A 21,143-nucleotide genomic window follows, 5' to 3' on the forward strand; every position below is an offset into this window, starting at 1 on the left:
AATTTAAAAGCAAATTTAAACGACCAATTGTAAATTAGTCACCATGACAATTGATTGATTTTTATTTTATCCGAAAATTTTGAAAACACAAAAAAAAGAAACTCGATACAGATCCTTTTATAGAGAGAAATAAGAATGAATAGTTACAAAAATAACATTTATTTGTTTTTCATCAAATGTATGACGTAAAATGAAATTTTGAAAAAAAAATTTCAAGAACGTGTTTCGTGTCCATGAATTCAAAGCAGTGAATAGCATTCATAGCAGTGAAAAAAGGTATTCAAACATTTTAGCTTAAATTTATGGATGATAACATTATTGTTTGTGTTGCTCTTGTCATTATTGCTATCGCTTTAAACACTTGTTGCCAATCATCAATGATACTGATGATTACAAATAATTATCATCAAAGTCATGATAATAATGTACATGCCATTTTTATAGTCACCTCGAAAATATATAGCCGGTTACGTTGTTTTAAGATTTTTTTTTTAATACCGATTTTTTTTCTTCATTTACAAGTGTTCAATATAGTTTATTATTCATTATCAACATGAGTGTGCAATCTAAAATCAATGAATTTCGATCAATTGTTCGTGAAGCCTATGAAAATGATCAAGAATCTTTTGATGAAGATCTTATTGAATTGATGCAAACCAATGATTGGATCGTAGAACGGTATTTGGAACGACGAAAAACGGTACAAGGAGGTGCTGAAATGTTGATCAATACCATGAAATTTCGAAATAACTTAGGCATATCAAAAATAAGTGATGTGAATTTTCCAGCTGAATATTTCAAGATGGGAATCGCATTTGATTATACCAAAGATAAACAAGGTAATGATGTTTTGTATATACGTTATCGATTCCACCGTAAAATCAAAGAATTGGATATGATTTGGCGACAATTTGTCCTCTACCAAATGGATAAAGTTGATAAGAAATCAAATAGACAAGGTATGGCAATTATTGTTGATCTGAATAATATCGGTATAGATAATATGGATATGGATTACGCACGTTGGGGAATGGCAGCGTTTGGAAATTATTGTCCGGCCAGCCTTAATTACGTATTAATATATAATTTACCACGAATGATGAATACTGTATGGAATCTTGTTAAACCATTGTTGCCAAAAGATTTGGCACATTTAATGAAATTTTGTAGTGGTGATGAAATATTCGACTATGTTGATAAAGAAAATTTACCAAAATTTCTTGGTGGCGATTGTCGATTGAATCATTTTCTAGTGCCGGAAGGTTGTCAACCTCTAGCTGAATTTGGCCGACAAAAAGGTTGGCCACAAAAACATATCGATAAAATAACAAAAATATGGAAGCCATATTTGGATAAATGTGAAGATGAAATTAAATTATTGGATCAATGAAAAAAGGAGAAATCTGAAGAAGATTCTTTTTGATTGATAATTAAATTTGAATTAAATTCTGATTAAAATCTATTTGAAATGTCAAAAATGTGTAATATGTCTGGTTTTTTTTTGTTGAATCCGTTAAAACTAAACGGGTAAAATTGGAAAGATACGAAACCGGATCTAACTGGAAGTAATAACTAAATATTATCATTGAAAACAAATCGCATATTTTTCTAGTTAGATTTAGATTTACAATGATGCTAAAAGCTTGTCGTGAAATATTTGAAATTCAAAACACGATTGTTAAATGGAATGTTGGACTTTGATTTAATGAATGTTATAACCTGATGAATGTTTCTAATTGATTGTAATCTAGTATTTAAGCCATTCCTAAAATTATCAGTAACCATCGAATATCTGGGATCGATACTTGATCAATAAAGCTTTATTCTTTATTCAATCTGTCAATAGTGTCCAATACCCATCATAGCTGGGAACTTATTACCAATGTAACTTTATCATAGTTTATTACATCTGTATCAATAAAACTCAATAAAATTCTAATCTTCATTACTATGGCCAAATTTTATATCAAAAACAAATAGAAAAAAATGTTACTAATGTGATAAATTTGTGAAGGAAAACAAACAGCAGATTGTTTGATAGCATGATTAGACATCTGACTGAATTCAAATTGACGTATGGATTTTGATTACACTAATCATTATAAATGTCATTGATTAGAAATTGTATTTGATGGCCATATAAATTGAAAGTGAATAGAAGCCTGTGAAACAAACAATCATGGTACCTTCGCCTGAAAGTATTGAGCAAAAAATTCAACAAGTTCGCTCGATTATATTAGAGCAATATGAACATAATGAAGAACTTTACCATGAAAAGGACATCGAATATGTACGAACTGATGACTGGGCTGTGGAACGATTTATTCGACGAGGAAAAACGGTAGAAAAAAGTTCACAGCTACTGGACAATGTGCTCAAATTCCGCCTTGAAATGGATATGCCTGAATTAAAATGTACGTATTTTCCCAGAGAATTATTCAAAATTGGATTCATTTTCAATGGCGGTTACGATCGACAAGGCAATGGTGTAGTTTTCCAACGTTGTCGTTTTTATCGTAAAATTAAAGAGCTTGATCAAAGAATTAAACAATTTATTTGCTTTCAAATGGAGATTATGGATAAAAAAACTTCAGGACGAGGTATGGCCATTATTGTTGATCTGAAATCAATTGGTCTGAATAATTTGGATATTGATTACGCTTTATGGGGCATCACACAACTAATCAGTTGCTGTCCGGCCGGTTTGAACTATATAATGCTTTACAATTTTTCCTGGATTGTAGCATCCATTTGGAATAAATTGAAAAAAATTATTCCGGCTGATATTGAAAAAATGTTTAAATTTTGTAATGATGATGAAATTTTTCAATATATTGACCGAGATAATGTACCTAAATATCTCGGTGGTAATAGCTCAATTGATCCGCATCATGTACCCGATGAATGTTTAACGTTGCACGATTATGGTCAACAATATAATTGGTCTGAAAAAGACGTTGATCACGTAATGAAATTATGGAAACCGTTTCTTGATAAAGCTGATGAAGAAATAAGAAAAATTTGGTTATTGAATTGATTTATTTGTATGTGTGTGTGTGTGTAATAAATTTAATGATCATCAATGAAAAAAAAAATTATTTATTTGTCTTTAGAAGATTCCAATGGAATTCCAATATTAAGCAAAAGATCTGACTGCACTTCATGGCGAATTGATGCCTGAGATGCTTGTTTAATAAATATTCGATGTTCTTTGGTAATTCCATAAGAAATGATGCCATTAAATGCTAGCATTATAATTGATAAAATCCAAGCCATAATAAATATCAAAAGTAAAAATAGTTCAGCAATATTATTTGATTCGGTCGACATTGAATCGGATGATTATTAATTAAAGTCTTTCTAAATAAATAACCAAAATTTCAAAAAAGGAATTAAATTTGAAAATTCCAATTTAATTTAATTCTACAAACGCGTCATCTAGCGTCAATTTTATTAGTTGACCATTCCTCGATCACATGTTACCATTGCTGGATTTTGAATTTGAATGTAACTTTTTTTTCAAATAAAATGAATAGACAATTTGATTTTGATCCGATCGATAAGCCAAGATTGGCTACCATTTTCTCTACATATCGATCACCAATCATCAATGATGAATATGAAAATTTCATCCAACATTTGAAATTATTGCGAATAAACATAGTGAAAAATTCATTTCAAATTTCGCCCGATTATTCATTCAATTTTGGCCGTATTGATTACAAATTGACACAAATTTTTTTATCTTCAAGTAAGTCCTAATCATAAATCATAAATTTTTACAATTTTTATTAAAGTTTTTCCTGTTTTTATAGTTTTATTCAATACAAACACCGAAGACATTAGTCATGAAATACGGCAATATTTCACACCAGTATTTGAACTATTTGACTGTTGTAAATTCTCTATTGATTTAGATTTATTCATCAAGATTTGTCATGATCTTGAATTGACAGTATATGCTTTACATTTGAAACAATGCTACCAACTTCAGTTATCTTTATTAAAGGATGGTGAATCTGAAGAATTTTTTAATACATTATGGAACTCAATACGCCAATGTTATATGCATTTCATTCAAACATCAGATTCAATTTTAATTTCAAAAACAAAAATGTTCACATTGATCAGTGATTACATTTCGAATCAATGTTATCGAATGATTGAAAAAGTTTTTTTTATTGCCACTGATGGACAAGATAATTGTAATCATTCAAACGAAATCGACCAATACAAACATCGAAAATGGGATGATAATTTTGTCATTTGGTTTTTTGATTTCATGGTTGAAAATATTGATCAATATCATAACAGTCCGTTATTTGATTTCATCCTCAAAAACTTAGAGATTACGATAGAAAATCCAATTGAATATATGACAAAAGCAAAATCAAATTGCTTCTGGACACTTTGGATACGAGCTAATCAAGCCATAGAGAATTTTGACCTTATCTTTCAAATTATAACAATGGATAAATTACGATCATATCCAGGTCTTCATCGAAGATTATTCGATTTATCAATTGTTGTATTGGTTTATCAAAGTGTCGAAAATGTTTCACTAATGAAAAAATTATTTCGTCAACGAATCGACCGTTTCTCATTAAAATCGCTTTCATTTATACAATTTAACCAATCACATCTTTTATTAGACAAACAATTTTTAGATTCAAAACTTAAGTTTGATTCTACAAATTTTCGGATGAATACCATAGTTCGTCAAACTACATTCAGAATCCTATACGGTTAGTATATATAATTATTATCATTAAAAAATTGTCATGGTAAACGTTTTTAATTCTATTTCATTTCAAAATTAGGAACTTTTGTCGATCCAGAAAATTCCCTCCATCAAATTATGGATCAAATAGTGATGGTTCATTCAAATTTTCTTCATAGATATATGGTCCATTTATTCGGAAACCAATTGATCGACATCTTGCATGCATCATCTATGAATGTCCAGGATGTCATTTCCTTTTCCAACAATGAAGATGAACATGGATCAAATCTTGACTTGATACACAAGTTTTTGTTACAAATAATCATTGATAAATGTGATCTCATACAAATGAATAATTTAAGAAACCTACTTAATAATTTAATCAAATCCAATTTAATTGAATCGGAACGATTATTTACTAATTTAATGGCTCATTTCGATCACGAATCTTCAACCTCTACTATAAATTATCAATTAAAGTTGCTAAAATCTGTACCAGAATTATTTTCAACACAGAAATCTAAATGGTCAGGAAAGCATTTTGCTTTAATTACTGCCTATCTCTTTGATTTATTATTAAAGTTTTGGAATGAACCAATTCACAGGGAATTAATCTGTGATATAATTGATGTTTATTTGCAAAATTGTAATCCATGTATTATCAATGAACAAGAAATTGATTCATTATACACATTGTTATATGATGATCAATACAGATCAAACAAAGAGAATAATTTGGACTTTAACCAGATAATTTTATACATTATAAATGAATATTTATTGTTATCATGAATTGAACTACATAAAAGTTGAATTTGATGTAGATTCTGTAGTTTATTCCACACGAGAATAAAATTCAACCATTAATAATGTTGCTGTATTGTTTGTGATGAAGTGATTCCTAGAGCTTCAATTGCACATTTCTATTCAAATGGAAAAATTTTGTTATTTTCAAGTGGAATAAATTATAGATAATTAAAACTTACAAAACGTTGATGATCTCGATTCAATCGTTCCATAGGTGATAATCTTTCCCATTCTTGCATAATTCGTTTATATTCGGAAGACGCCATAATCTCAAGATGACATTCTTCATAAAGACATTCTTGTCTTTCGAATTCTAAATAGTTGAGTGCTTTAGACATGTCTTTAAGTTGTCGACATTGTTTTAATAATTCTTCAATTTGATAGACATGATTCAAACGATTACATTCATTCATCTTATCATTCAATGAACGAGCTTCATCTTCATCTAATTCACAAATTCGTTTTCGTAATTTTAAACCATGCTGTTGCATCTCATCGATTTTGGCAGTATTTTCATGTGATAACAATCGCTCAGGTGTAACTGTTTCAATGTTTTGTGCAAAACAATTCATGGTTAAAGTGAAAAATGCGGCAAAAAAAAAGATCGAAATACGAGCATTCATTTTGAAGTTTTATGTTCAATCACAATGGATAAAATGATTTATTCGTGGATGTTGGCGCCAGTTTTGTAGAATCTTGATTACCTTAATCACTGTTTCATATTTAATAAATTTATCAACAGGTGAATATATCGAATAAGCTGTATAAACAAATAACCAATATCTAATGAATCAATTTTTTGTTAATATAGAAATAGGAGGTCGTTGTTTTTCATCTAATAATCAAAAATCAATCAAGCTTCAATTGCCCGATTGTCAATAGAAGTCATGAATGTAATAGAATCAAAAAGAATCTCCGAATTTGAAAATTGAAAAGAATTATATTGTCCGCCCATTTATACCAATTTGATTTGATCGACATCACCACCACCAATGACGACGTCATTGATGACCACATGTTGAGATCATTACATTCAATCGATCGATCCAATTCAATTAATTTGAAATATATTGTTTTTTTTCTCATTCTTAGTCTCCTGTTTGGTAAAAATTGTGTCAACAATTTTCCATGAAAGCAAATAATAGAAACGTAAACAAAAAAGTGAATAGAATTTGAATGTATTAGAAATCGAAAATGAAATCTATCTTCAAAACGACAATGACAATTGTCACATGACAAACAATAATGAATTTATTTGTTTGTTTTTATCTATCGGCTCAGTGCATTGATGACAAATTTGTTCATTTGATTGATTGGTCGATTGATTATTGTTGTAATAGCAAAAATTAGGTTTCTTTATTTGAATATTTCGATATAATTATTGATGAATAAAAAGCATTCATTGGAAAAAAAATTAATGCTTGGCAAGAATTTGGTTATTTTCATCAGCTGCTGGAACATTATTATCGGAATTTTGATTGAACATCTTGACATTCGATCCACCATCAATGATCATATTATTGACAGAAAACATGAAACCAGTACCGGAGAAATCATTTTCAAAGCCACCATTTTGTTGCAATTGTTGTCGCATTTGAATGATTGATTCACAGACGGAATTGTTTTCATCATCACCCATTGGACAATCGATTTTACCATTACAAAATTGATTTACTTCAATACAGATCATTCGACGATATGTTGAATTACGTCCACAAGCATAAGCTTGATTACATTGAGGCGGAGAATAATCATCAGGAATCGAAGCGGCTGAAATGATAGAAAATTCAGCTACTATTAAAGCCAAGCTAATTGCAATTGATTTGAAAGAAAACATTTTTTTGAAAAAAAAGAATGATTAGATTTACAAGACAAATATGTTGGATCAAGCAAAATCGATTCATTAAATAAACTTATAGAAAGTAAAACCTAATGGATTTAAATGCAATCTGGATTTGTTGTTTAAGTCAATCGAAAAAAACACTTGAAAATATATAACTGCCTAAGATAACAAAAAAAAAACAATTGGTCAATCATCAAAATGGTGTAAAGGTGAAATCCAAGGTACATTTATGATGCAATCGATATTTAATTAATTATATTGAATGGTTGCAGGTAAATGCACTGTACGGACACAAATAAAGAAAAAAAAACAAAATCGATCCAAAAAACACTGATTAGATAGTTTTATTAATTAATGATTGACAAATGGCCAAAGTTTAAAACATCATGAGTGATTTTTCAAGTGTTTTGATAACATAATAATGAGATTGATGAGTTATATTTCAATATTTCGTCCATAAATTGTCATCATTCAATCCATCCAATATATAAAATCATATAATTTTATAATTTGTTACTCCTTCTAATTTTTTTTTCTCATTTAAAATTTTGAAATACTGAAAATGATCAAATCAGCAGTTTCATTGATATTGACCATGACGGTCATCTCAGTTATGGCCATGCCATCAATCCATATCGAAACCTCAAGTGAATCTTTAACTGCAGGTGGTGATGAATCATCGCGAACCACGTACGATTGGGGTAAACACACTGGAACCTATGATTATGACAAACATACACGAACAACGTTTGATTGGGGAAAATATACCAGTACGACCGATTCAAGCGTAGAAACAACAACTAATGGTGATCATGATCATAATAATGATGATGATAATAACGATGAAGATCGTCATCGTTGTGGTTCAGGAAAATATTCATGTGCTGGTACTATTGGCATGTGCATCGATATAAGCCAAATTTGTGATTCTAAAATTGATTGTCCAAATGCTGATGATGAAGATAAAAATGTTTGCCAATTTCACCAGCGACCTAATCGACGAACTGCAAATAAAATTAACCGTTTTTCCGGTACGGGATTTCAATTTCATATTGGTACATTGAAAATTGATTCAAAATCCAAAGTGAAAATGTTTAATCAAGATTCTGATAATACTGAAACTCGAAAAGCTTGAATTTTTTTTTCATTCAAATGGCTTCATTTTCATTAATTTCTTTTATTCTTAACCTTTATATGTTTTAAAACAATAAATAAAAATCAATTTAAGACTGGGAGAATTGAAATTATTTTGAATTTTTCTATTTTATTATTATTTCCCTAGAAATATCATTGCAATTTCTCAATTTTTTACCTTGTTCCATTTTTTCACTCGACCAATGACTTTCAAAAAACGAATATGGCACGCAAGTTTCGATTTATGAGAGTTCAATTTTAAAGCTTCACTTGTTCACATTTTATATGGAACTAAAATAATGTTTCGATGGAAATGGAAAAAAAAACAGTCACAGCCAGTCTGCCTGACAACAAACAATCGACATTATCATTATTTTTTTTTAGCATTTGAATGAAAAGTTTACCTTTCCAGGATTTTTTTTTTTTTTGAATATTGTCATTTTCAAATGAATCATATTCAATTGGGGATAGGTCAAAGGCAATTGATTTCATTTCACAATGTTTTTTGAAAGTTATTGTTTGGTCATATATAAGAACATCGATATTATCGATCAAATGAATTCAGATCATTTCTCTTTAGCTTTACTACATTTACATTAGTCAATCGATTAATGTTTGAGTGTTTCTTTCTTTTTTTTTATTATTATTTTTGATAATAACAAATTATCAAGTAAAATTTTCGAATGAAAAATATTCTACTGTTACAATCATAGATTCTATTATTATATTCATCGTATTCTGTTACAATTTTGATGTATTTGATTGTGAATTATCCACATCGAATGATATCACAACTACACAGAAAATTTTTCTATTCATATGTTGTTGTTTTTTTGATGTTTGTGATGATGAAATCTATTATTTTTTTTTTGTCAGTTGAATTCTGTTTTCTGTAAATGAATAAATGTGAGGAAGAAAAAAAATCGAAAATAATTTTGTTTCATAATGAAAAAATCGGTTATATTCTTTTGAAATGAACGAAAAAAAAATCATTAAAAATATTCAATGGTTCTGACTAACTTTTATTTTTATTGGCCATGATGATTTCAAGGTAGTTTTTTTTTATTCAGGATAGTGACCTAGTTTTTTTTCTATTGTTTCATTTATATTTGGTCGGTCATGTTGTTGTATTGTTTTTTTTTTTTTTGGTTTTTTTTTTTTTTGAAAATCTAATATTGTCCTAATGAACTATAATTGTTTTTAAAATAATTCTAAACATGTGATGAATAAAACAAATTCCATTTAACAAAAAAAAAATTATTCGTTTTTTCCCTGTTGATTGAATCAAATGAATTTTTCAGATCAACAATAATGATGAACAACAAACAAACAAACAAACAAAAAAAACATCTTACATCATCATACAATTTCAATCAGTGTTTTACACATAAATTAATCACAGATTCATTACATTGTGTGTTGGTATCCAATCGTGTAATAATAATAACTTTTTATAAAAATAAATATAGAATACAGGCATACAACCACACTGTCATTCACTTATACTTTATAATATCAACAAAATTCAATAAAGTTTAACAATTTTTTTTTAAACCAACGGAAAAAAATAAGATACCTGTCGATAGGAAAAATTCATTTAGGTGGAGAAAAAAGAAAGACACTCGTGGTTTTGCCGAAATTATATTTGTTTGTTTTGTTTTGTTTTTGTGATATTACACATATACTGTTTGTAATGGCATATCGATTGAAAATAGGATTGTAAATGTATTATTATCATCATATATAAATAAATATAGATGTAAATGAATCGAAAATCTTTTGTAAATCGATCATCAGAATATATAATCTGTTTGGTTGTGTAAATAAAGAATCCAAAAATATGTATACCTTACATCTGATAATAATGATAAAATTTTTGTAAATATAGCAAAAATACAATTATTTAGGTGTGTGTGGTGTGTGTGTATAGGGATAGGATTTTCTTCTTTTTTGATTTTTTCATTGTTTGCTTTCCAAAAAATAATGGTATTAGTTTCAATTCCAAATCAAATTCAAAGCAAAAGGGTATATATTGTATTTCTCTGCATGTATTTCTAATGGTAATGATAATTATTATTATTTTTTTCACTGTTAAAATAAAATAAATTAATTATTTTCTCAATATTTTTCAATCACGGAATAAAAATTTCATAATATAAAATGACCATTTGATGATCAAACTAAACTCGATATGAATATCTTGCCAGATTACTGATAGCTGGATTTGCACTGTTGATTAATGATAAACGACGTAAAATTGTTGATGCATTGACACCACCATTATTACCACTAATGCTAATGCCCGAGTTACTAATATTAGTACTATTAGTACTGGAAGAAATTAATGATAAATCATCGGAAGAGGTTGACATTGAAGAATAATTTGACCAATAAACTGCACGACGTGCAATCGTATGTGGATGTGAACGAATTTGATTATGATTTTGTTGTTGTTGATTATTTTGGTGATGATGACGACTCAATGAATCGCTTCCGCTAACGCCATCATTAGTACCATTACTGTTATTGATTATAGAACGATTCTGATTCATATTTGAAACATTTTTACTATTAATATTAGTTGATTGTAATTGATGACCAATTAGATCTATTGTAGATGATTTATTCGATGATGATGATGATGAAGATGATTGTTCTAATTGATGATGATTTGATTGATGAAATATATCCTCTTCTTCCATTCGTAGTATCGCTTCAGTTTCACATTCATCATTTTCTGTCTGTGATGATGATTTATGCATGATAGTATGACTAGGGGTTTCTGATGCCGATTCTGATGATGATGATGATGATGATGAGGGTGATGAGGAAGATTTTTGATGATGCAATTCTTTCACCATTCTTGACGATGATCGTGATGGTGGATGATTATATTGATGATTTCGATTATCATTCAAATCAAAACATCCAGAATCATCCGAACAGCAACTATTTTGATGATGATGATCAAGTAGACAACACGTTTTACTATTCCGATTATAACAACAATCTTCAACCATCGATGTTTTATGATAATCTGGTAGCTTTGATTCAGCTGCACGTCTATAGCGGAATGAATCATAAAAATAACGTATATTCTGTCTTGCTGTAAGAAGAATATAACGTTGTTTGTAGTTCCATTTCTGCATGAATGGATAAAGTTGAGCTAGCCAACCGGAAACGGTCATCACGGAAACGCCAAGCCATAGACCAGCCAAACCACCCAGATAACAAATCAACTGTATTAATGACATTGCCGGCGTATGAACATAGGTAATATCGCTCAGATAATTACTCCATATACTGATAGTAGCTGCACTCTGTCTGAGACGTTTCAATCGTACACGTTCAACACCGGTTGCCTGTTTGATTTGTTCATCCGATGGATAGACTCTGGATTCAACATGCAAATGATAATGTCTAAAAAGCATAATTAAATATATTAGCTTAACTAGTTTTTGGAATATTTTTTTTTCTCACCTATCGATACAATCTGATTTACATGTATCATAACAGGTGCTACTCAATTCTTTCTCTAAACATGGCGCTATACGTTCGAAATCTTCATAATCACAAACGGACATGTTCAAAAATAATGAACTTCTTTGCCATATACTTATATGTATAGGCAAACAGCCACAATATTTTTCATAGATATGTATCATACATTTATCGATGCAATCCGATCTTGACATTGGTTTAAGGTAAAATTCTTTCAATTCACTTGCATCACTGCTTGATGCGAGAAGTTCACTTTCGGCTTGTGTAACCGCCTGATAAGATTGACAATTTGTCTGATATGGTGGTGGCTGTAGTATGGCCTTTGTTTTAGTCAATACAAAATCATAACTCATTCCTGGATTAATTGAATGAATACAGGCTTCAGAAGGTATTTTAAATGGTGGATGCACTTGTATACATTCACGTTGATGACCATCCGAAATCACAGTATATTGATTGCGATTAAATTGTATTTGAAGACGAATAAAACGACCTTTGATAATCGAATAAATGAATTGAAATTATTAATCGAAAATAATAACTTTACATACCCGAATGAAAACGATAACCGTGATTGACGGAAATTTTATGTGAAATAGGTACATAACGGGAATGTTGAACGATTGGTGGTGCAACCGGACCGGTTGAGCGTGTCGATGCTGAAGATGCAGATGAGGATGCGAAACTTGTCATCTGTGGATATTGTTGATATTCGAGCATTTGATGAGAATCGCTACCATGTTGAGTATGATATGCTTTCAATGAATCATTATCGGTGAGCAATTGACTAAAAAATGTGAAACATTTTCCATTGGCATTGATGGAAGAAATGACTTGGGTCACTTCTTCACATGGCAGACCATATTGTACGATTTCATACATTCGTTCTCTGGTCAGATTGGGCCAATGTTGAGGTGGATAGAATAATCGACATTCAATAATTCCATCATCAGAAATCGAACGATCAAGAATTTGAGCAGCACTTAGATCTTTGAATGCTTGTTTCTATAATTCAATTATTTTCATAGTACAAATTATTAGAGAAATCAATTCAATTAATTACCTGAAATGTTTCATAGATGACCGGTTTGATTGCATCGAGCATTGATTGATTTTTAAATGCAGACATTTCCTCTAGATTTCGTTTGATGTATGGTGAATATAATTGTTCCAATGATTGTTTAGTAAAATATGTGGGCAAGCAAAATGTAATCGATGGTAAATCAACTAATGAATCCTGTTCTGTATTTGTATAGACAACTGTACGATAGCTGAAATAATGTGCACAAATATCGGTTGCTTGATATAGAAAACCGGCAAAACTTAACAATACGATTGTTATTTTGAATACAAGTTTACAATAATTTCTTGGATTAGTATTACAATCACCGCCACCATTATTACCATTGATACCGATGCCACCCATACCGATTCCAACCTGACCAATTGATCCAGAATGTGGATGATGATGATGATGATGAAAATGATGATGATGAAGATGGTGATGACGGAGATTATGATTATTAGTTTCAGAAAATAAATGGCAATATTGTTGCTGATCACATGATGATGACAATAAAGAATTTTGATGCTGTTGATTACGATGATTATTATGATCGTTATGATGATATGATGATGTTAATGCTGATGAATAGCCACCATCAATCGAAGATGATGATGTAGATGATTGGGCACTAATTGGTTGATGTCGTTCACGAATTATTGAAGACATTGTTTTGCTCACATTTTTTTTTAAATGACTAAGAATAATTGATATCACAATTCAAAGATATGGCCACAGAATGATTTATAGCGATAAAATTATCACTTGAGAAAATTTTGAATTAAAAGAAATAAATCACATCATAATATATCATCCATTTCAAAATAATACTGATTCAAAGGCCTTATGGTGAAATCGTATCGATAAAAGAATAAAATGAAAACGAACATTACGTTCGAAATCAACCGGTCGGTGTCGATAGTTTAAATGAGACAATCGCGCGCGCACGTTCTAATTAGTCTTGAATAACTCGTGTGTGTTTGATGGTGCCGTCACCACAAACCGACAAATGTTTATCCATACATAGCTGATTCTTATAAAATAATAAAATGGAACGTCGCATTGAAACCGATGAAAAAAGATTTTCAAAGTTAAATGAGAGACATGGATATACCTCAATAATATTGAATCAAGTTTATTCTAGTAGTTTGTTTTCATCGCTGTCCATGTGTGCGCCGTCTCTCTCTCTCTCTTTCTTTATCTCTTTCTTTCAATATATGATATATCAAATTGGTTCTAAATATTTCAGTTTGTCAGGCGCTAAACTGACAAACAACCCCTGCTAAATGAAACAAATGAAATACAGAAAGAATCCAACCCGGTCCGGATAATGATGATTTTGATTTCCGATCATCTTCAATGCCAAACAAAACAAAGAAAAAAAAATATGGCTATAAGATTCGAAATAGAAAGATTGATAGAAAATCGGGTCCCGGGACAATTGTTTTCTATTTTCTCGATTCAAAACAACATCAAGGACAAGAGCCAGCGCTATCGTCAAACAAACTTTCAACACTTCAATCAGTGTGAAAAATGGCTAATTCTCTATTATTATTATTATTATTATCGATTTGGGCGTACAAATCGCACAGTGTTAATATGGAACAGATTTTTTACTTTTTTTTTGAAACGGGTGTCATGTTTTTTAGAACCACAAAAAAAACATGAGAGGAAGATAATGATAGTTTTATTTTATTTTACATTTTTTTTTGTCAATTTTTTTTACATTAAAAAACACAAATCTGTCTTCATCATGTTAAAATCATATGCACTTCCTGTATGATGATATTCATCAGAAATTAATCATTTTTGTACCGGAAACGACAACGCAGACTACTAGATAGCTAATATGTGCGTGTGTGTGTGTGTGTGTGTACATAAAATAAAAAAAATGACGTCTAAAAAGGCTAGTCATTATTATTCGTAGATATGGTCAAATATTGACTCACACACACACACCGGGTTGGCAAACAAAAAGATAATTTTCATGTCATCTGTTTTTGATGATGATAATGATGAATCCAACATAGATAAGATTGAATTCAATCATACATAAAAATATCATCAACAATAACAGTTAATGATCATGAGTAATAATAACCAGAAAAAAAACTGGAACTCAAAAATATTCTTGTTGGAAACTTTTGTGTTTATATATGTTCATTTATAAAGAATTTCTAATTTTGAAAAAGGGAGGATATTAAAATTTTTTTTTTGATTCAAAAATGACTACATGATCAAATAAATTGACCGAATTTTTTTCTTTTTTTTCTATTAGAATGATTCATTGATTCTATATATGTTTGTTGTTTATTATAACCACACACACACACACACACACATGCATGCATACAAATATAAACAGACTACAATTCTTTATATTATTATGATGATCAAAAATAGGTCGATGATTCATTTTTAATTTGATTTGATGACAAATTTATTGCTTCTATTTTTCCCTTTCTTCCCCAATTAATATGTGCGTGTTGGGTGGAACCTGATGGTGGGTGTACACACGCACACACACTAATCAGCAGCTATGATCTCATTGATCTTGTTTTCTATAGTAGAAGATTGGATATATTATCGTTGGACCTCAAGAAGATTTTGGCTTGAAACTTGTCGGTGTTTTTTCTTTACAGGCCTGTGTTTGTATATTCATATGACAAGCAGGAAAAAAGATATGGAATAAAGAAAGAGATAAGGACTCTGTTTTGCTCTGTCTCTTCCTTTTTTTCAGTGATTATGTTTTGTTGGTTGGTTTGTTTCCGTTTGTCGCCGCCACCAATGGAAACCGTTCAGAATCTGAACCATAATAAAGAAAAAAAAGACTAACCAAAAAAAAAAAATCATGAACCATAGAAAACAAATTTTGAAGACAAATTATTGTTGTCGTTTTTGTCGTCGTCGTTGACGATATATATCCTACATATATTGACACTACTAACTTGTTATAGCAACCGAACCAAATAACACAAATGATAATGGACAATTACCGATACCGTTAGGACCGGCTATATGCATATAGCACCATTGTGGATGGCTGGTTTGACTCCGATTTTTCCAGTTCCATTATAAAATAGCAGACAGTGGAAAAACGGTCCAAACTAAAAGTAGGTTAAGAACACGGGGTGTATATGATGGAAAAACATAGAAAAAGTAAAAGAAATTAGGCCAAATCTAGTTTCTTTTTTTCTGGTCCTGTCTTCTAATTTTTTCTTTCAATCCTCCCATCATCATCATCATCATTCGTACAGCCAACCCCTTAGCATATGTGTTGAATGATTATGATAGTGTTTGATGGTCGAATCGAAGATATAATAGCAAAAAAAATTTATCGACGATAATAATAATATGTCATATGTGTTTCGGGTGTTCTTTAACCGATTTTGACAATAAAGAGAAAATTTCCGACCCTAACCCTATAGGCAGTCGACCGAAAGAAAATATTTAGCCGCCCCATAGATTCGGAAAATAAATAAATTCTGACTGAATAGGATGCTGACGATCACACCCACACAAATACATACATGACTCTTTTCTTCTCAATTTTTCAAGGAGAGAAATGATTTGATTTGTCTCTTTCTTCTTTTTTTTATTATTAACATTATCAGAATCAAGAAGAAAGGAAAAGAATCTTGACGCCAATACAAGGCCATTATTAAAACCTACATACATTCTCTGGATTCTTTGGAATTTTTTTTTCTGTCGATTCTGATTTCTCATTAAATGAAAATTCGAACGAATATTGTTTTGCTTTTTTTTACCAGGGGGTGAACATCCGACATAATTATCATGATTGCCATCATCATCATGTGATCATTCCGGATATTCATTAACCTTGAGAATGAGCCTTATTTTTTTCTTCTATATATCGATTGAAGATTAAAGATAAAATAACCGCTGATCATCGTATGATCATTCAAAAGCAAATATCTTGGGAATTGATTGCAATAATAATAACAAACCGAATAATCTGATCATTGATACACTATGTATATGGGTTTTTGGATTATCCTTGAATTTTTTTCCCTTTGAATTTTGGTTATTGGGGCAACAACAACAACAACAAAAAAAAAAAATCAAACGACGATTATATTATCCAGTGACAACCAAAATGAAACACACACGATTATACTGGGCAAAAACAATCAGCATTCTCTGCCTAGAAAACCTGCATGAAAAATGTTAATCAAATTCAAAACCACAAAAAAAACCCAAACCATCAGAAAAATACTGAATAACGGAAAGCAAATGATTTGAAATTGATGATTACAAGAATATATACACATGTATCGACCATACATTCATTTATTCTACATTCTAATCGAATAACAAACACACACACACACACTTGTACCGGTTTTGTCTTCTGGATGAATTGAATGATGAATGTTTCAACCATGCAATAGAATTATTCATAGCTAGAATCCATTGTATAATAAAATGAATGATCATTGAGTGTCAGTTTCGTTTTTTTTTCGCAGTATATTTCTATGACCATGGAAGTCTATTATGAATGAATAAGTGTGTATCTGAGTGAATGAAAAAAAATGTACGTGTCATAACGTATTTCCCCAGTTTTTTTTCTACTTTTTTGGATTCGAATCAGAATCCATTAGAAATTGAATGAATGAATGAATGAATGAATGAATTGAACCATATGAATGCAGGAAGCAATAATACTTGTGCTTATGTGCGTGTGAAGATTTTGGTTCAAGGCTAACATCTTGAATATAGTGAGAAATAAAGAGAGAGAGAGAGAGAGAGAGAGAGAGAGAGAGAGAGAGAGAGAGAGAGAGAGAGAGAGAGAGAGAGAGAGAGAGAGAGAGAGAGAGAGAGAGGGGAGACCCCAAAAAAAAAAAATTGTGTACATGTTTAAGTGAGCACAGGGGGGAAAGGAAACCGTAAGTGTACCGTATGTTCAAAAATTATTCTTTAAAATGGATCATTCATCACAAATAACAATTCTGTAATGATGATCACAATTTGAGGATTTATCAAAGAAAAAAAAACTATTATATACCAACCACTAAATGTCCTTCCAAACAATAATCGACCAAGTTTTTTTTTAATTCATTCTATTCTATATATTGTTATTGTTTCATAAAAATGAACACTCTACATTTAGTTATCTATTAGTTGTACTAAATTATATCGAATTTTATTCAAATAAAAAAAAATGAAATGGAATTATCATTATTCAAAATGAAAGTTTAATAAACATTTAAAAAAAAACGAAATAAAAGATATGAAAAACAAATATAACAAACAAATATAACAAACAAAAATCGAAACATATTATGATAATGATAATAATAATAATATTAGGCTTAAAGGGTAAAAGAAAAATATAGAGAAAGAAATGAAATGATCCCGATGCCCTACTTGAACATCTTCAATAGTAAATCATAAATATAAAATTATGCATGATGACATGATGATGACGATGATGATAATGATTCGATTAATGTATATGCAACCAATAATCCAAAAATGAACGATATAATAGCGGTTAGAATCAAACGATATGGTATATCATCAAATGGTAGCTGCCGTTTTTTCAATAAACGTAATAATCGTGCCAATTTTGTATGACTATATGGTGGATAACGTCTTGAACCAATAATTTCAAGTAAACCATTATATCCACGTACTAGAACTGTTGAAAATTATTTGAGATTATTATTTGATTAAAAAAGAATTGTTAATTGAACATACCGGCTTTTTGATGTGAAAATGTATTGAATGAATAATGGCCATGATAGGCACCCATACCACTTTCGCCTACACCACCAAATGGTAATGTATCCAATGAAACATGAAGCACAACATCATTAACACATAAAGCACCACTAGATGTTTCCTGTATAAAACGATCGGTTACAACTTTATCTTCAGCAAATAAATAAATTGCCAATGGTTTTGGTCGTTTATTAATGAATTGAATTGCCTCATCGACCGTACGAACTGTTATGAATGGAAATATTGGACCAAAAATTTCTTCTTTCATGATTGGATCATCCGGTGAAACATCAAATATGATTGTCGGTGAAATATAACGATCATTAGCATCGATTTTACCGCCATAGAAAATTTTTCCAGAACTTGTATTTAGAAGATTTATGAGCCTATCAAAATGGCGTTGATTAACAATACGACCAAAATCATCGGTCTTTTGTGGATCATGGCCGAAAAATTCTTCAATCACATTGATTAAATGTTGTTCTAATTGATGGCGAACTTTCTGACTACAAAGAACATAATCAGGAGCAATACATGTTTGACCGGCATTCATCATTTTACCCCAGATCATTCGACGACAGGCAATTTTCATGGCTGATGGCGGTAAACTATCATGTAAATAGATTGGGCTTTTACCACCCAATTCCAATGTTGTTGGAGTCAAATGTCGTGCGGCAGCCTGATGAACAACACGGCCAATACTACCGGAACCGGTAAAGAATATATAATCAAACTTATATTCCAATAATCGTTTTGATTTTTCAGCATCACCAGTGACAACACGATAACAACGGCGATCTAAATATCTGGGCAATAACTTTGATATAAGATGAGCGCTTTCCGGTGCCAATTCTGATGGTTTTATGATGGCTACATTGCCTACAGGCGATAAATGTTAAACCAATAAATCAAAAACAGGAAAGAAAAAAAAATAAAAATAAAAAGTCAAAACCGGAAGCAAAAAAAAAACGAGTTCATCTCTCTCTCTCTCTCTCTATTTTCTCTGTATGTAAGCAAAATAAAACTACCTATTGAACTGATTTGATTAAATTTTTTAAAGAATTTTATAATAATATAAATTATTACTATATGATTGATCTAATATTTCATCTGGTATAGTGAATCATAAAAAACCATACATACCGGCCGCTATAGCGCCAACTAGTGGCGCCAAAATAATTTGTACTGGATAATTCCATGCACCAACAATCAAGACTAGTCCATACGGTTCATGATGAACAAATGTATCATCAAACAATGTGGTAAACGATTTTGCTACACATTTTTTCTGACAATATTGATCAATATTTGCCAATGTTGAACGAATTTCATTCAAAACAAAATCCACTTCAACAATAACAGTTTCGAACCATGGTTTTCGTAGATCTTTTTTCAATGTTTCAATAATCAAGTTTTGATTATCATCCAGGAATCGATATAGCTGTCCTAATTGTTCTTTACGATATGAAACAGGTAACGTACGACCGGTACGAAATTCACGACGTAATTCATTTGTAATTATTTCAAAATCATCATTAATGATTGTGGAAGATGCCATCATCATAAGGTATATTAAATTGTTTTTGTTTAAATTAAATTCTTTAGATTAAATATTTACACCCACAACACACAAACACTTGACACACACATACACACACACACACAGGAACAATTTTAAGAAAAAAAAATTATTACGTTGAAAATTTAATAAAATGACAAATATTTCACGACACTATGGTCTATCGTCGAAAGTAGTCAACGGTTGAATCAATGGCTAGCCTCACATCATCATCATCATCAAAGATTTCATAAAACAAAGTTGAAAGTGAATAACCTAATACAACAACAACCACCATCATCATCATCATCATCATATTCGACTCTTTTCACATACGGACATATTTTATGTTTGGTACATTGGCCTAAATCGAATCCCGTAAGGTATATAAGTAAGAAGGTAAAATTTTTCAAAAAAAAAACGATGAAACAAGATAAATTCTAAATATAGAAATGAGTAAGAAGTAAAAAGATAGGAAGATAGATAGAAAGAAAAAAATCAAAGAAAGCATCAAGCAATAATAATGATGATGATGATGCCGATGAATGGACTCAAACTGGCTCATCTGGTTTCTCTTTTTTTTTTTTTTTGGTTAATTTTGCCTCTTGATTTATTTTTTCTGGCTTTGTTTTTTTTTGTGTTTGTTTGTTTGTTTGTTTGATGCCATTTATTCATCCGCAAACATGGAAACATTTTTTTTTTGTTTGAAATAGATATTTTGTGTTTAGAACTTGTTGATTATGATGATGATGATTATTATAAAATCGAA

General features: G+C 30.3%; 8 protein-coding genes across 8 annotated transcripts; 4 read left to right on the forward strand and 4 right to left on the reverse strand.

The window, feature by feature from the left end:
- The first annotated feature begins 107 nt into the window (after window positions 1–107).
- Window positions 108–1,478, forward strand: LOC124494949 (motile sperm domain-containing protein 2). Its single transcript, XM_075728910.1, has 2 exons — window positions 108–276; window positions 523–1,478. Exon 2 carries the CDS (start codon window positions 554–556, stop codon window positions 1,388–1,390), a length of 837 nt encoding a protein of 278 aa, XP_075585025.1. The 5' UTR covers window positions 108–276; window positions 523–553; the 3' UTR covers window positions 1,391–1,478.
- A 657-nt stretch (window positions 1,479–2,135) lies between these two features.
- LOC124494948 (motile sperm domain-containing protein 2) lies at window positions 2,136–3,297 on the forward strand. Its single transcript, XM_047058240.2, has one exon. It carries the CDS (start codon window positions 2,180–2,182, stop codon window positions 3,035–3,037), a length of 858 nt encoding a protein of 285 aa, XP_046914196.2. The 5' UTR covers window positions 2,136–2,179; the 3' UTR covers window positions 3,038–3,297.
- A 139-nt stretch (window positions 3,298–3,436) lies between these two features.
- On the forward strand, window positions 3,437–5,590 carry LOC124494945 (uncharacterized). The gene is made up of 3 exons (XM_047058236.2): window positions 3,437–3,751; window positions 3,816–4,745; window positions 4,821–5,590. The coding sequence occupies exons 1-3, from the start codon at window positions 3,529–3,531 to the stop codon at window positions 5,513–5,515; spliced, it is 1,848 nt and encodes a 615-aa protein (XP_046914192.2). The 5' UTR covers window positions 3,437–3,528; the 3' UTR covers window positions 5,516–5,590.
- Window positions 5,511–6,247, reverse strand: LOC124494954 (uncharacterized). The gene is made up of 2 exons (XM_047058245.2): window positions 5,710–6,247; window positions 5,511–5,646 (listed from the first exon to the last, which is right to left on the reverse strand). The coding sequence occupies exons 1-2, from the start codon at window positions 6,151–6,153 to the stop codon at window positions 5,587–5,589; spliced, it is 504 nt and encodes a 167-aa protein (XP_046914201.2). The 5' UTR covers window positions 6,154–6,247; the 3' UTR covers window positions 5,511–5,586.
- A 608-nt stretch (window positions 6,248–6,855) lies between these two features.
- LOC124494955 (uncharacterized) lies at window positions 6,856–7,456 on the reverse strand. The gene has a single exon (XM_047058246.2). The coding sequence runs from the start codon at window positions 7,365–7,367 to the stop codon at window positions 6,945–6,947; it is 423 nt and encodes a 140-aa protein (XP_046914202.2). The 5' UTR covers window positions 7,368–7,456; the 3' UTR covers window positions 6,856–6,944.
- Window positions 7,457–7,816: 360 nt separating this feature from the next.
- Window positions 7,817–8,617, forward strand: LOC124494953 (uncharacterized). The gene has a single exon (XM_047058244.2). It carries the CDS (start codon window positions 7,936–7,938, stop codon window positions 8,506–8,508), a length of 573 nt encoding a protein of 190 aa, XP_046914200.1. The 5' UTR covers window positions 7,817–7,935; the 3' UTR covers window positions 8,509–8,617.
- Window positions 8,618–10,032: 1,415 nt separating this feature from the next.
- Window positions 10,033–14,150, reverse strand: LOC124494502 (uncharacterized). The gene is made up of 4 exons (XM_047057679.2): window positions 13,072–14,150; window positions 12,560–13,013; window positions 11,988–12,501; window positions 10,033–11,927 (listed from the first exon to the last, which is right to left on the reverse strand). Exons 1-4 carry the CDS (start codon window positions 13,738–13,740, stop codon window positions 10,688–10,690), a joined length of 2,877 nt encoding a protein of 958 aa, XP_046913635.2. The 5' UTR covers window positions 13,741–14,150; the 3' UTR covers window positions 10,033–10,687.
- A 4,114-nt stretch (window positions 14,151–18,264) lies between these two features.
- Window positions 18,265–20,690, reverse strand: LOC124494503 (aldehyde dehydrogenase, dimeric NADP-preferring). The gene is made up of 3 exons (XM_047057680.2): window positions 19,960–20,690; window positions 18,793–19,695; window positions 18,265–18,733 (listed from the first exon to the last, which is right to left on the reverse strand). Exons 1-3 carry the CDS (start codon window positions 20,378–20,380, stop codon window positions 18,495–18,497), a joined length of 1,563 nt encoding a protein of 520 aa, XP_046913636.1. The 5' UTR covers window positions 20,381–20,690; the 3' UTR covers window positions 18,265–18,494.
- Between the last annotated feature and the right edge of the window lie 453 nt (window positions 20,691–21,143).

Source organism: Dermatophagoides farinae, chromosome 3, assembly GCF_024713945.1.
Source record: "Dermatophagoides farinae isolate YC_2012a chromosome 3, ASM2471394v1, whole genome shotgun sequence".
Classification (NCBI taxonomy): Eukaryota; Metazoa; Arthropoda; class Arachnida; order Sarcoptiformes; family Pyroglyphidae; genus Dermatophagoides; species Dermatophagoides farinae.

Excerpts from the sequence above, each read along its gene's own strand:
- LOC124494949 (XM_075728910.1), top strand. The coding sequence starts at position 554 with ATGAGTGTGCAATCTAAAATCAATGAATTTCGATCAATTGTTCGTGAA.
- LOC124494948 (XM_047058240.2), top strand. The coding sequence starts at position 2,180 with ATGGTACCTTCGCCTGAAAGTATTGAGCAAAAAATTCAACAAGTTCGC.
- LOC124494945 (XM_047058236.2), top strand. The coding sequence starts at position 3,529 with ATGAATAGACAATTTGATTTTGATCCGATCGATAAGCCAAGATTGGCT. Across the intron at positions 3,752-3,815 it reads ACAAATTTTTTTATCTTCAA|TTTTATTCAATACAAACACC; the intron begins GTAAGTCCTAAT and ends CTGTTTTTATAG. Across the intron at positions 4,746-4,820 it reads TACATTCAGAATCCTATACG|GAACTTTTGTCGATCCAGAA; the intron begins GTTAGTATATAT and ends TTTCAAAATTAG.
- LOC124494954 (XM_047058245.2), bottom strand. The coding sequence starts at position 6,153 with ATGAATGCTCGTATTTCGATCTTTTTTTTTGCCGCATTTTTCACTTTA. Across the intron at positions 5,647-5,709 it reads ATCGAGATCATCAACGTTTT|AAATGTGCAATTGAAGCTCT; the intron begins GTAAGTTTTAAT and ends CCATTTGAATAG.
- LOC124494955 (XM_047058246.2), bottom strand. The coding sequence starts at position 7,367 with ATGTTTTCTTTCAAATCAATTGCAATTAGCTTGGCTTTAATAGTAGCT.
- LOC124494953 (XM_047058244.2), top strand. The coding sequence starts at position 7,936 with ATGATCAAATCAGCAGTTTCATTGATATTGACCATGACGGTCATCTCA.
- LOC124494502 (XM_047057679.2), bottom strand. The coding sequence starts at position 13,740 with ATGTCTTCAATAATTCGTGAACGACATCAACCAATTAGTGCCCAATCA. Across the intron at positions 13,014-13,071 it reads TCATCTATGAAACATTTCAG|AAACAAGCATTCAAAGATCT; the intron begins GTAATTAATTGA and ends ATTGAATTATAG. Across the intron at positions 11,928-11,987 it reads AAATCAGATTGTATCGATAG|ACATTATCATTTGCATGTTG; the intron begins GTGAGAAAAAAA and ends TATGCTTTTTAG.
- LOC124494503 (XM_047057680.2), bottom strand. The coding sequence starts at position 20,380 with ATGATGATGGCATCTTCCACAATCATTAATGATGATTTTGAAATAATT. Across the intron at positions 19,696-19,959 it reads AGTTGGCGCTATAGCGGCCG|GCAATGTAGCCATCATAAAA; the intron begins GTATGTATGGTT and ends TATCGCCTGTAG. Across the intron at positions 18,734-18,792 it reads ATTTTCACATCAAAAAGCCG|TTCTAGTACGTGGATATAAT; the intron begins GTATGTTCAATT and ends AATTTTCAACAG.